The 11,219-nt window shown below is 62.6% G+C and overlaps 1 protein-coding gene across 3 annotated transcripts; it reads left to right on the forward strand.

Annotated features, from left to right (window-relative positions):
• Positions 1-818: 818 nt before the first annotated feature.
• SEMA4C (semaphorin 4C) lies at positions 819-10,090 on the forward strand. 3 transcript variants are annotated; one of them, XM_081068936.1, is made up of 15 exons: positions 819-966; positions 2,870-3,018; positions 4,460-4,608; positions 4,941-5,003; positions 5,183-5,281; positions 5,364-5,460; positions 5,581-5,697; positions 5,789-5,940; positions 6,029-6,204; positions 6,483-6,627; positions 6,710-6,932; positions 7,043-7,155; positions 7,926-8,083; positions 8,171-8,241; positions 8,370-10,090. In XM_081068936.1, exons 2-15 carry the CDS (start codon positions 2,910-2,912, stop codon positions 9,200-9,202), a joined length of 2,505 nt encoding a protein of 834 aa, XP_080925062.1. In that variant the 5' UTR covers positions 819-966; positions 2,870-2,909; the 3' UTR covers positions 9,203-10,090. The 3 variants fall into 3 exon arrangements, with proteins under 3 accessions (XP_080925062.1, XP_080925060.1, XP_080925061.1); XM_081068934.1 differs by having other exon boundaries at positions 841-966; positions 2,873-3,018; XM_081068935.1 differs by lacking the exon at positions 819-966 and adding an exon at positions 1,550-1,617 and having other exon boundaries at positions 2,873-3,018.
• Positions 10,091-11,219: the final 1,129 nt, after the last annotated feature.

The following is an 11,219-nucleotide window of genomic DNA, read 5'->3' on the forward strand; positions in this document are numbered from 1 at the left end:
CTCAGGGCCTGTCTCTCAACCTCTGCCCTCTGCCCCCTGCCCCTGGCGGGGAGGTGGCAGCTGTCTCTGGGTGCCGGTGGGGAGGACTCCCTGGGGTTCGTTGGTCCACCTGCCCAGCTCAGAGGACCAGCTGGCAAGGAGGACACCCCAGCACCGCCCAGGTTCTTCTAGGAGCGGCTGTGGGCGGAGACTGGCGGTTCTGACGGTGGTAGATCTTCTTCAGCGTGGCTGCCCTCGGCCCCTTTCATCTGAACATCAGGGCTCATGTCACTTGTTATTCAGTCTTCCAGTGGCACCAGAAGGAGTCATTTCCTGGGGGTAGGCTCTGCGCCCCCGGGGTAGAGGGTGGTCTTCCCCAGGAGCTGAGCAAGGGGCGCTGAGCCGGTCCCTGTACCTGGAGAGCGAGAAACGGGCAGTGTCTCCCCAGGCAGGGGTCTTACTGTCCGGGGTGACCCGTGCCAGTCTGACCGCAGGGACCAGTGGGCTTTGAGGCCAACAGGCAGACCACTCTGGTACGCCCAGAGGCCCCTCAGCCGTTCCCGAGTCCGCTGCCCAGCTGCGGTGGGCCCGAGGGGGGACACTTCGGAAAGACTGGGTGAGTCCGCTTTCCCCGTCAATGGCCGAGTGCCTCCCCCGCCGTAACCGGCGGGGGTGGAGGGCTGAGCCCCTGGGCGGGGAACGGGGGCCGGCAGGTCGCCGCGGGTCGCAGCCCCCTCCTGGGCGGGCCTTCGTGTCCCGCCCCCGGCCTTAACGTCAGGGGAGGGGCGGAGTGGCGATCGCTGGAGAAAGAACCGGCGCCAGCCGCGGTGGCGCGGGGATCCGGAGCCCAGGGGCGCCGAGCCGAGCGGGGACCGAGGGGAGGTGGCACCGGGGCCGCCGAGGAGGCGCGCGCAGGCGGGCGGGGGTGGCCCGGGGTCGGAGCCGAACGCGAGGGCGGCGCCCAGGGACTCCGGCGGCGCGGAGGAGGTGAGTGAGGCCAGGGCGGCGCGGGGCGGGAGCCGCTGGGCTCCGGGCAGACGCCGCTTTGTCCCCCGCCTCGCGCAGGGGCCGCCGCACGCTCGAGGGACGGGGTCTGAGGGCGCAGGGAGGGGCAGCGGGGGACAGCTGACCGTCCGAGATCCTCCCTGCGCCCCCCGCGGGGGCTCGGAGCGCGGCGAGCTCTGCCCGCAGCCTGGGGGTCTGGAGGCGGGGACTGGTCGGGGGACCGGGCGAAGGAGACAGGGTCCCTCGTCCTGTCGGGTCCGCGGCCGGGATCCTCTCCAGGCCCGGGAGCTGCCCCGGCTCCCCCACCCGCGACGGAAAGTTTGGGGCGGGCTTGGACCGAGGCCGATGTTGTGGGATCGGATTTCCCCGCCGTGGCCCCCCGCCCGTTCCGCTTGGGAGGCGGGTTGTCCTGGAAAGCCAGCTCCCAAGCCCAGCCGACCGCCCCATCCTCGGCTGGAGCGCTCGCCCTGCAGCCGCCACTCGGGTGGGCCAGGGTTGGGGCTACCGCTGGGGCCCCGCACCCCGCCACCATCCCCGGGCCGCCCCGTTTCCACCGCTCGGGGCGGAGCTGGGGGGTGGGGGCGTCGCTGCGCCGGCCGAGCGGAGTGCGCCGCGGGGTCCGGCCGGGCCGGGGTAAGGGGCAAAGGGAGTGCCGCGGCGGTGTGGGACTGGTGGGGGAGCCCGTCCCCAGCCCCGCGCCCTTCCCGCGCGGGCCCGGGGCCGACAGGGGGCGTACGCAGGCCGGGCTCCGCCACGCTCCCTGCGCCTCCGCTTTGTTTGCGTTCAAACCCCGGAGCTGGGGGAGGGGAGGACGGGGCGGGGGGCAGGGACGGGGTCTTGGCGGGGACCTTTTGCTTTGGGGTGGGCAGGGCCCCGGCTTCTGTGTGTCTGTGTGGGGCCTTGCAGGGCTGGAGCGGCGGAAATGAAGCCGGACGGCCTGTCCAGGCTGGGCCGGGGGCGCCATCCCCAAGCGGAAGGCTCGTCAGACCCTGCGCGGGGCGCCCCCCGGTTTAGGAGGAATCCCCTCCCGCCCCTGTCCGGGGCTCCCCACACTCCGCCTGAGGGCGCCGCCAGGGCGGGGATCCCCGATCACAGCAGCGGGAGCCCTGTCCCGCCACCCGCAGCCTGAGGGCCAGTGTCCCTCAGAGGCGGCGCGAGGAGCGGACGAGGCCCTGGTCACTTCCACGCCCATCCTACCCACTTCCTGCCTCCCTTCTTGGGCAACAAAGGGACCTCGGGAAGCTGGGCCCCGTCGGCTCCTGGCCCAGTTCTGCCCTGCTGCTGCGGGCCAGGGTTACGGTCTTTTCCTGGCCATTGTTTGCACTGGCGGAGGGGAGGAACTGGGGCAGGACCCCCCCACGACTGCTGCATCAGGCGCCCCCGCCGCCCACCCACCACATGCCCTCCTCACCCTGCTAAGGCGGTCGCCTCCCAGAATTAGGCCCTGGGCTGGTTGGAGCCCCTGTGGGGGCAAGTCTTGCTTCCAGAGGTTATTTTAAGAAATCCTCGAATTTGTCGGGCCTGAGTGTGGGGGAGGGGTCCCCTTTTTATTTTCTTAAACAACTTCCTGTTGAGAGGGAGTGGGGGAGGGCTCGGAGGCCAGAAAAGGTTTCTCTGAGTGTCCACTCCTACAGCTGACTCAGCTTCTCCCCCCTCTCCTTAGAGAGAGACCGCATGGTCCTTTGGAGGCGCTGGGGGTTGAGGTCAGGTGTGGGAGGGGACGAGGTCTCTGCTCCAAGGACAGGGGCAAGGGGAGAATTCCTGGGCTCCTGCAGAGGCCTGATCAGGTCTGACGTCCTGTCAGTGCCTCCCGGCTTGGGCCTGTGTGGGCCCCCTTCCTGTCTGTTTGCTCTGGCTGTGATTCTGACCCTTTCTTTTCCCCCAGCAGGGCAGCTGGCCTGGAGCTTATAGCCGGGGCGTGTGCCATGGCCCCACACTGGGCTGTCTGGCTGCTGGCAGTGGGGCTGTGGGGCCTGGGCATCGGGGCTGAGGTGTGGTGGAACCTGGTACCCCGGAAGACGATATCTTCTGGGGGTGAGTGCCTGAAGTTGGAGGAGACAGACCAGTGTGGGGAGCGGGAGGCCAGCAGGCGCTGCTGGGGGAAGATGCTAAGGAGTTGCCCCCAGAGTCTGCCAGCTTTATTCTGCTGTCAGGATGGAGGCCCGTCCATGCATGGGACCCAGCTTTCTAAGAAGTGTGAGTGCGTGGACCCAGGGACCCAGAACTGGTCGTCCCGCTCAGGACCTGGGCTATCCCTGCTTTTGATGCTTAGGACCTGGCTGCCCTCGTTTTGCAAAGGACAGGGACCATCTGCATCACTGTCACCACGCTTCACTCTTAGAATTGCCCCACGCACTGAGAGACCAGTGAGAGAAACCTGAGCCAGGATATGTGGAGAGCCAAGGGTGTCCCCCCCACAAGTCTTAGTAACTCTGCACCCAAGAACCCCCTTATCAACTCTAATGGACCCCCTTCTGCCCTGACACTCGTGCCTTTGGTGGCCTTGGATGGGTATGTGTATGTGTACATGCTCATGTGGGGGACAGTGGACCTGACAGCCCTTCCTGTGCAAACACACCTGTTGAAGAAGTGATGTCAGGTGTTTGTATCATGCCCTGCACTCTGGGACCTGGGATGAGCTCAGCTCCCACAGGCTGCACTCAGGTGCTAATGAAGCTTTCCCTTGCTGGCCTGTTTCTGGGCCCATCATTGGCTCTGAAGACTAAGGCTAGTTTAGGGGGACCCTGAGGACAGGTCGGCAACTATTTCAGGGGCCGACAGGGATCCTGTGACTATATAAATGTTGTAGTGCCCTGCCTGGTGAATGCCACCAAGGCTTCCCAGCCCCCAGGCTTTAGTGCCATCTCTGGTCCCAGCCTCCGGTTTCCCCTGCCATCCCTGCTTGTCCCAGTGGACAGCCGTGCAGCCTGGATTTGTCTGGGTCTGGCTGGAGTGGAGAATTTTCTAAGACAAGGAGTGCTTACAACTGCTGTGCGTCCTGCCCTCCTGGATCTGGGGCTGGGGCGGGCTGGACCCTCACACGGGCAGCAGGGCAAAGAAGGAAGCGGCAACTGAGGAAGCTGGGAGGGGGAAGTGCCCAGCTCTGCAGCCAGAGGTGCTGCTGACCCTGAGTGAGAGCCATCAGTCTGATGGCTTCCTCTGGCCGGAAGCTGTGGCTGAGATATCCTTCCTTCCTCCTCACAGCCCAGATGCGCCTCCTCCCAGGCTGGGAAAGCCCAGGGAGGCATGGGGGAGCTGTCAGAGCCAGGCAGTGATTCAGGAAATGCCCTTTATTACCAGTCAGGCAGCTGGGCTGCACTGCCTGTGGGCTGTTGGCCCTAATATGGGGAATAGGAATGATTAGGCCCAGGAGAACATTGTATAGAGGAAGGCTGATTCCGGGGGGGGGGGGTGTCTGGAGCCCCAGGAAGGCTGCCCATCCACAGCCGTGCTCACTCCCGCCTTGTCCCTGCAGAGCTGGCCACAGTGGCACGGCGGTTCTCCCAAACGGGCATCCAGGACTTCCTGACACTGACCCTGACTGAGCAGACCGGACTCCTGTACGTGGGGGCCCGGGAGGCCCTGTTTGCCTTCAGCATGGAGGCTCTGGAGCTGCAAGGAGTGGTGAGAGGTGGGGGAGCGGGAGGCACACATGTAGGTGACAGGCAGTGCCGAGGGGTACCCCCCACCCTACGTCCTCCCCTGTGGGAATATTGCTGGTCTGCAATGGCCGCCCTCTCCGCAGAGTAAAAGTTACCTTCCCCTTGTCCACAGCACTTAGTGGGTTCTGCTGCCATGGGGCCTTCTGGGGTCTGTGTCCTCTTCTGAAATGAGCTCCCAGAGCATGGGAAACGTGTAATATCGCTTGGTGTCCCATGCTGCTGCCACAGGCCATGCTGTGCACATACTCAGAGTGTACCTGTGACGTTGCTGACATGTCCCCTCCATGTCCCCAGATCTCATGGGAGGCACCCGCGGAGAAGAAGTCTGAGTGCATCCAGAAAGGGAAGAGCAACCAGGTGGGTGCTCAAGGATAAGGGACGGGCAGAGCCGCAGGGCCTCCCCTGGCTGGGCCCCATGGTACACGCTCTCTGCCCTGGGCTCCCTTTGTTTCAGTGCTGGTCTGGGTCCCCATCCAGGTCCTCGTGTCCCCATTCCCGGGCCCTTACCCTTTACCTGGATCCATTTTTCTCCCCAGACGGAGTGTTTCAACTTCATCCGCTTCCTGCAGCCGTACAATGCATCCCACCTGTACGTGTGTGGCACCTACGCCTTCCAGCCCAAGTGCACCTATGTGGTGAGTGCTGTGCTCACCCTCAGCCCTCCTCCCATCTGCATGTGCGTTTTCTGCGTCACACTCTGTCTCTTCTCCACTCCAGGACATGCTCACCTTCACCTTGGAGCGCAGAGAGTTTGAGGATGGGAAAGGAAAGTGTCCCTATGATCCTGCTAAGGGCCATACTGGCCTCCTTGTGGGTGAGTGGCTGACCCCGCTGCAGGCTGGGGTGTCCCCCAAGACTTGTTCCCATCCGGAGCCACGTGGCATGAGTGTATATTCACTTCCCTTCTGGCCTGGCTGACCTTCTGTCTTTGTAGATGGTGAGCTGTACTCGGCCACACTCAACAACTTTCTGGGCACGGAGCCTGTTATTGTGCGTAACATGGGGGCCCATCACCCCATGAAGACAGAGTACCTGGCCTTCTGGCTCAATGGTGAGCTCCAAGCAGCTGGCATAGGGCCTGGGGGAGCTGGGGCGGGGAAGTTACCACCAGGGCCTCTCTAAGCCTCCTCCCCTTCCCACAGAACCTCATTTTGTTGGCTCTGCCTATGTCCCTGAGAGCCTGGGGAGCTTCACGGGTGATGACGACAAGATCTACTTCTTCTTCAGCGAGCGGGCCGTGGAGTATGACTGCTACACGGAGCAGGTGGTGGCCCGTGTGGCCCGCATCTGCAAGGTACAGAAGTCTGTGGCTGTGAGCGCTAGGTGCCCTGCTGGCCAGGCTGGGCCGGGCTGACCGCCAGTGTCCCCTTGCCATCTGCCAGGGAGACGTGGGGGGTGCGCGGACCCTACAGAAGAAGTGGACCACGTTCCTGAAGGCTCGACTGGTATGCTCGGCCCCTGACTGGCAGCTCCACTTCAACCAGCTGCGGGCACTGCACACCCTGCAGGACGTCTCCTGGCACAACACCACCTTCTTTGCAGTTTTTCGGGCACGATGGTGAGCTGGCCGGGACTCCTTGGGATGCAGAGGAACAGGTCCGCGGGGTAGGGGTGGTTTATGGGTGCTGGCCTCTACAGGAGTCCAGGTGGCCAGTTGTCTGGAAGCAAAGGAGGATGTTGGGCATGTGCTCCCACTGGGGGCACCTTACGGCTGCCATTCCATTGAGCGTACCCGTGACTGCTTCCTGCTGGGCCCTGCCTTCCCCCTGCATGCCTTGAACTGCGGTAAAGTGGGCACCGAGCCTGACCCTTGGGCTCCCTCCCTTGCTGTGACAGGGGTGACGTGGACTTGTCAGCAGTCTGTGAATATCAGCTGGAAGAGATCCAGAGGGTGTTCGAGGGTCCCTACAAGGAGTACCGCGAGCAGTCCCAGAAGTGGGGCCGCTACACTGACCCTGTACCCAGCCCGCGGCCGGGTTCGGTGAGTCCTAGGGGAGGGTGTGATGCTGCCCTCAGTGCCACTCCCGCTGGCTGACAGCTCTACCCCCAACCCCTCCCTCTAGTGCATCAACAACTGGCACCGTCGCCATGGCTACACCAGTTCTCTGGAGCTGCCTGACAACACCCTCAACTTTATCAAGAAGCACCCGCTGATGGAGGAGCAGGTGAGGCCTCGCTGGGGCCGGCCCCTGCTTGTGAAGAAGGACACCAACTTCACCCACCTCGTGGCTGACCGCATCATGGGGCTGGATGGAGCCACCTATACAGTGCTGTTCATCGGCACGGGTAGGCAAGTGTGTGTGTGGGCCTGGCTCCTAGAGGCTGCATGAGGGCCTGTGTGCCCGAGACAGGGCCCACATGCCCTCGTTGACACTGTCCTTCCCCAACCCCCACAGGAGACGGCTGGCTGCTCAAGGCTGTGAGCTTAGGGCCTTGGGTTCACCTGATCGAGGAGCTGCAGGTGTTTGACCAGGAGCCCGTGGAAAGCCTGGTCCTGTCCCGGAGCAAGGTAGTGGTCAGGGCCCATGCGTTGTTGTCCTTCACTGTCCCCAGTCTTCTATTTTGTCCGTATCGGGCTGGTGGGCACTCGAGCACACCTGGCTTAGCTTGACTTTCAGGAAATGGCAGCACTCCGCAGGTCGTATATAGCGAGGTCCCTGCGGGGCAGTTTCCAGAACCTGGCCGTGGCAGCTGCTCCTTGAGATCCCTCGAGGTTGGGCCGGGCCTTGGGCTGCTTGTTTATGGTGCCCTCACGATGCCCCATTGCCCCCAATCCCAACTCCTGTGCCTTCCTGCTTCCCTGAGGTGCTGCTGCTAGCATCTTACCCTCTCTGGCCTGTCTCAGCACCCTGAACTTTCATGGGCTCACCTGTTACCAACTGCTGTGGCTCAGATGGTTCCCCAGAACATGGAATAATGGCAGAAAGTCTGGTTGAAGAAAGACAGATTGGCAATCACCATGCAAACAGGAAAACGCCTTATGCTATGTTGGTGCTATTGTGACGGCTGGCGGGCCTCGCGGAAAAAGTACTTCCTACACTGTTTGTACTGCAGTGAGCTGTGCGTGCCTGCGATTATCTCAGCCTCACAGGACTGCTGTTCCTTCTAAGCAGGTCACAAGGTGCTCAGGATGGCATCTAGCTTGTAATGAGCCCTCCATGCGTCCTCAAGCCTTCCTTCTCTTGGCCCCTTTTGCCCTATGCTCCCCCGTAGGAGTGCGAACTGCACCCGGGGTGTGTCCTGGCCTGGCTGACCCTCCTGTGCCTCCATCCCTTGCAGAGGTTGCTGTTTGCAGGCTCCCGCTCGCAGCTGGCTCAGCTGCCCCTGGCTGACTGCATGAAGTACCGCTCCTGCGCAGACTGCGTCCTCGCCCGGGACCCCTATTGTGCCTGGAGCGTCAACACCAGCCGCTGTGTGGCCGTTGGTGGCCAGTCTGGGTGAGTGGGGCTCTGCTCGTGCTAGGACCAGGTGGGGAGGGAAGGTGGTTGGACGGGGGTGCTGAATGGACCCTGTTTCCCAACCAGTTCCTTGCTGATCCAGCACGTGACAGTCTCAGACACCTCGGGCATCTGTAACTTTCGAGGCAGTAAGAAAGGTGAGCTGTTTTTTTTGTCCCCCTCCTAGGGGACTGGGCCCTGGGTGGGAGCTGAAGTGTCTGCATCTCCCCTTGGCCCTGGGTCTCCTGCGCTAACTCTGCTCCCTCTCCTCTCTCTGCTGCTGCAGTCAGGCTCACGTCCAAAAACATCACGGTGGTGGCAGGCACAGACCTGGTGCTGCCCTGCCGCCTCTCTTCCAACCTTGCCCATGCCCGCTGGACTTTTGGGGGCCGGGACCTGCCCGCAGAACAGCCCGGCTCCTTCCTCTACGATGCCCGACTGCAGGCCCTGGTTGTGATGGCCGCCCAGCCCCGCCACGCTGGGGCCTACCACTGCTTTTCAGAGGAGCAGGGGGCACGGCTGGCTGCCGAAGGCTACCTGGTGGCCGTGGTGGCAGGCCCATCGGTGACCCTGGAGGCCCGGGCACCCCTGGAAAACCTGGGACTGGTATGGCTGGCTGTGGTGGCGCTGGGGGCCGTGTGCCTGGTACTGTTGCTGCTCGTTTTGTCACTGCGCCGGCGGCTGCGGGAAGAGCTGGAGAAAGGCGCCAAGGCGGCGGAAAGGACCCTGGTGTACCCTCTGGAGCTGCCCAAGGAGCCCACCAGTCCACCTTTCCGGCCTGGCCCTGAAACTGATGAGAAACTCTGGGACCCTGTTGGCTACTACTACTCAGACGGCTCGCTCAAAATTGTGCCCGGACATGCCCGGTGCCAGCCCGGGGCCGGACCCCCTTCTCCGCCTCCTGGCATCCCCGGCCAGCCCCTGCCGTCCCCAACTCGGCTTCACCTGGGGGGTGGGCGGAACTCAAACGCCAACGGTTACGTGCGCTTGCAGCTAGGCGGGGAGGACCGTGGTGTGGGGCTGGGGCACCCCCTGCCCGAGCTGGCGGACGAACTGAGGCGCAAACTGCAGCAGCGCCAGCCCCTGCCGGACTCCAACCCCGAGGAGTCCTCGGTATGAGGGGACCCTGCCACCTCACGTCGGCAGGGCAGCCTGGGAGCCGCGGCTCCCTGTTTTGCACAGGCACCAGCTACCTCAGGGACATGGCGCGGGCACCTGCTCTGCTGGGACAGACCTTGCCCAGCCATGAGGACCTGCTCTGCTCAGCATGGGCACTGCCACTCGGTATGACTTACCAGGGCACCCGACACCCAGAAGGCGCCTTTCTCCTCTCTGTGAGGGGCTGTGAATCACGGACACTGGGACCCCAGCAGCCAAAACTGCAAGGCAGAAGTCGGACATGTGTGTGCGTGTGTGTGTGTGTGTATGCATGTATGCTTGTGTGTATGCGTGTGTGTACCCATGTGTGTGCGTGCCTGTGCACGCGGGCATGTTGGACAGCCTTCCTGTTTTCTGTCAGTCTTCCCTTGGTCTGGGATCCTCCTGGTGAGTCATTGGAGCTATGAAGGGGAAGGGGTCAGATCGCTTTGCCTCTCCTACCCCCTACCTGTCCACAGGGAGGGGCAGCGATGTACATATGGGGGTGGGCTGGGCAGGGTGCTGTGCTCCTGGGGGGGGTGCAGGGCTCTGGGGTGGGCCTAGCCCTGCTCTTAGGGTTGTGAATGTTTTCAGGGTTGGGGGGAGGGAGATGGAGCCTCCTGTGTGTTGGGGGGAAAGGGTGGGAGGGGCCTCCCACTTGGCCCTGGGGTTCAGTGGTGTTTTATACTTGCCCTCTGTACAGGGCTGGGAGGGGAGAGAGGGTGGGCGTGCTGTGGATGTGGCATGTCCTCGCCCAGCCCTGGAGGAGGGCTCCTAACAGTGTAACTTATTGTGTCCCCACATATTTATTTGTTGTAAATATTTGAGTATTTTTATATTGACAAATAAAATGGAGAAAATGAAACTGACAGATGAGACATTTGGGCTAAAAACTTCTGGGTGCCAAGAGGGAAGGCTCCCTGGGTTGAGGAAGGCTGGTCCAGACCCACCTCCCCATAGTCCTGAGCAGACACCCCTTTTGTGGTCCCCGCCTGCCTGTGCCCCTCCATAGTGGGACAGCCCAGGCCCCAGTGTTTTCCCACAGTGGTGGCTGTGGAGCTGGGAACCAGACCAGGGCCACAGCCTCTTGGGAGCCTGCCTTGGCTACTGGCCAAAGGGATGGGGGGGCACTGGGAGTCAAAGCCATAGAGGAACTGGCTTCCCAGAAGTCTGGGAAGGAGAAGTGGGAGTGAGGGTGGAAGGAACTTCCTGGAGGCAGCTTAAGGTTGTGGGCTGGATGTGAGGCCGGGGCTTCCAATATTACAAGTCAGGAGGAAGGTCAACCTTCTACCCTCCAGTATGTTAGCCTTGAGTGCTTCAGCTACATGGACATGGAACTTTCCCCAGGGCCACGCAGCATGCACCACGCCAGTGTCTAATGGGAGGAGAGGTACAGGGCCCAGATATTTTTAAGAAAAATGGCCCAGGGGGTGGCCAGATGGCTCAGTGGGTTAGAGCCTGAGCGCTTAACTACAGGGTTGCCGCATTCGAGTCCCACATGGGCCAGTGAGCTGCACCCTCCTCAACTAGATTGAAGGACAATTTGACTTGGAGCTGATGGGCTCTGGAAAAACACACTGTTCCCCAATATTAACCCCCCCCCCAAAAAAAGAAAAGAATGAAAAAAGAAACACAGGGCCCAGCCTGGATTCTGTAATTCATGCCCACAGATGAAAGCAGTGAAAGTGAAGTGTCCTGTGCACAGACAGGCCTGGCGTGGGCCCAGCCCGGATCAGGCTGCCGCCGCAGGTGTCCCCTGGCTGTAGGAAGGCACCGGGATCCGCCTGGCCGCGCATCAGCCCGGGCGCTTCTGACCTTTGTACACCGATTCAATAAAGCAGGCGCCCCCCACGGGGGGGGGGAGGGTCGGCACAACCCGAGCCCCGACCCTGCTTTGGGGGCCTACAGCTGCTCCTGGTGGCACCAGCCTTCCCTGCGTTTTCAACAAACAGGCCGGAGGGGCGTGAGGAGGGAGGGTGTCGCGAGGGGAAGGTCAGCC

The sequence above is a fragment of the Rhinolophus hipposideros genome (assembly GCF_964194185.1).
Source record: "Rhinolophus hipposideros genome assembly, chromosome: 12".
Taxonomy (NCBI): Eukaryota; Metazoa; Chordata; class Mammalia; order Chiroptera; family Rhinolophidae; genus Rhinolophus; species Rhinolophus hipposideros.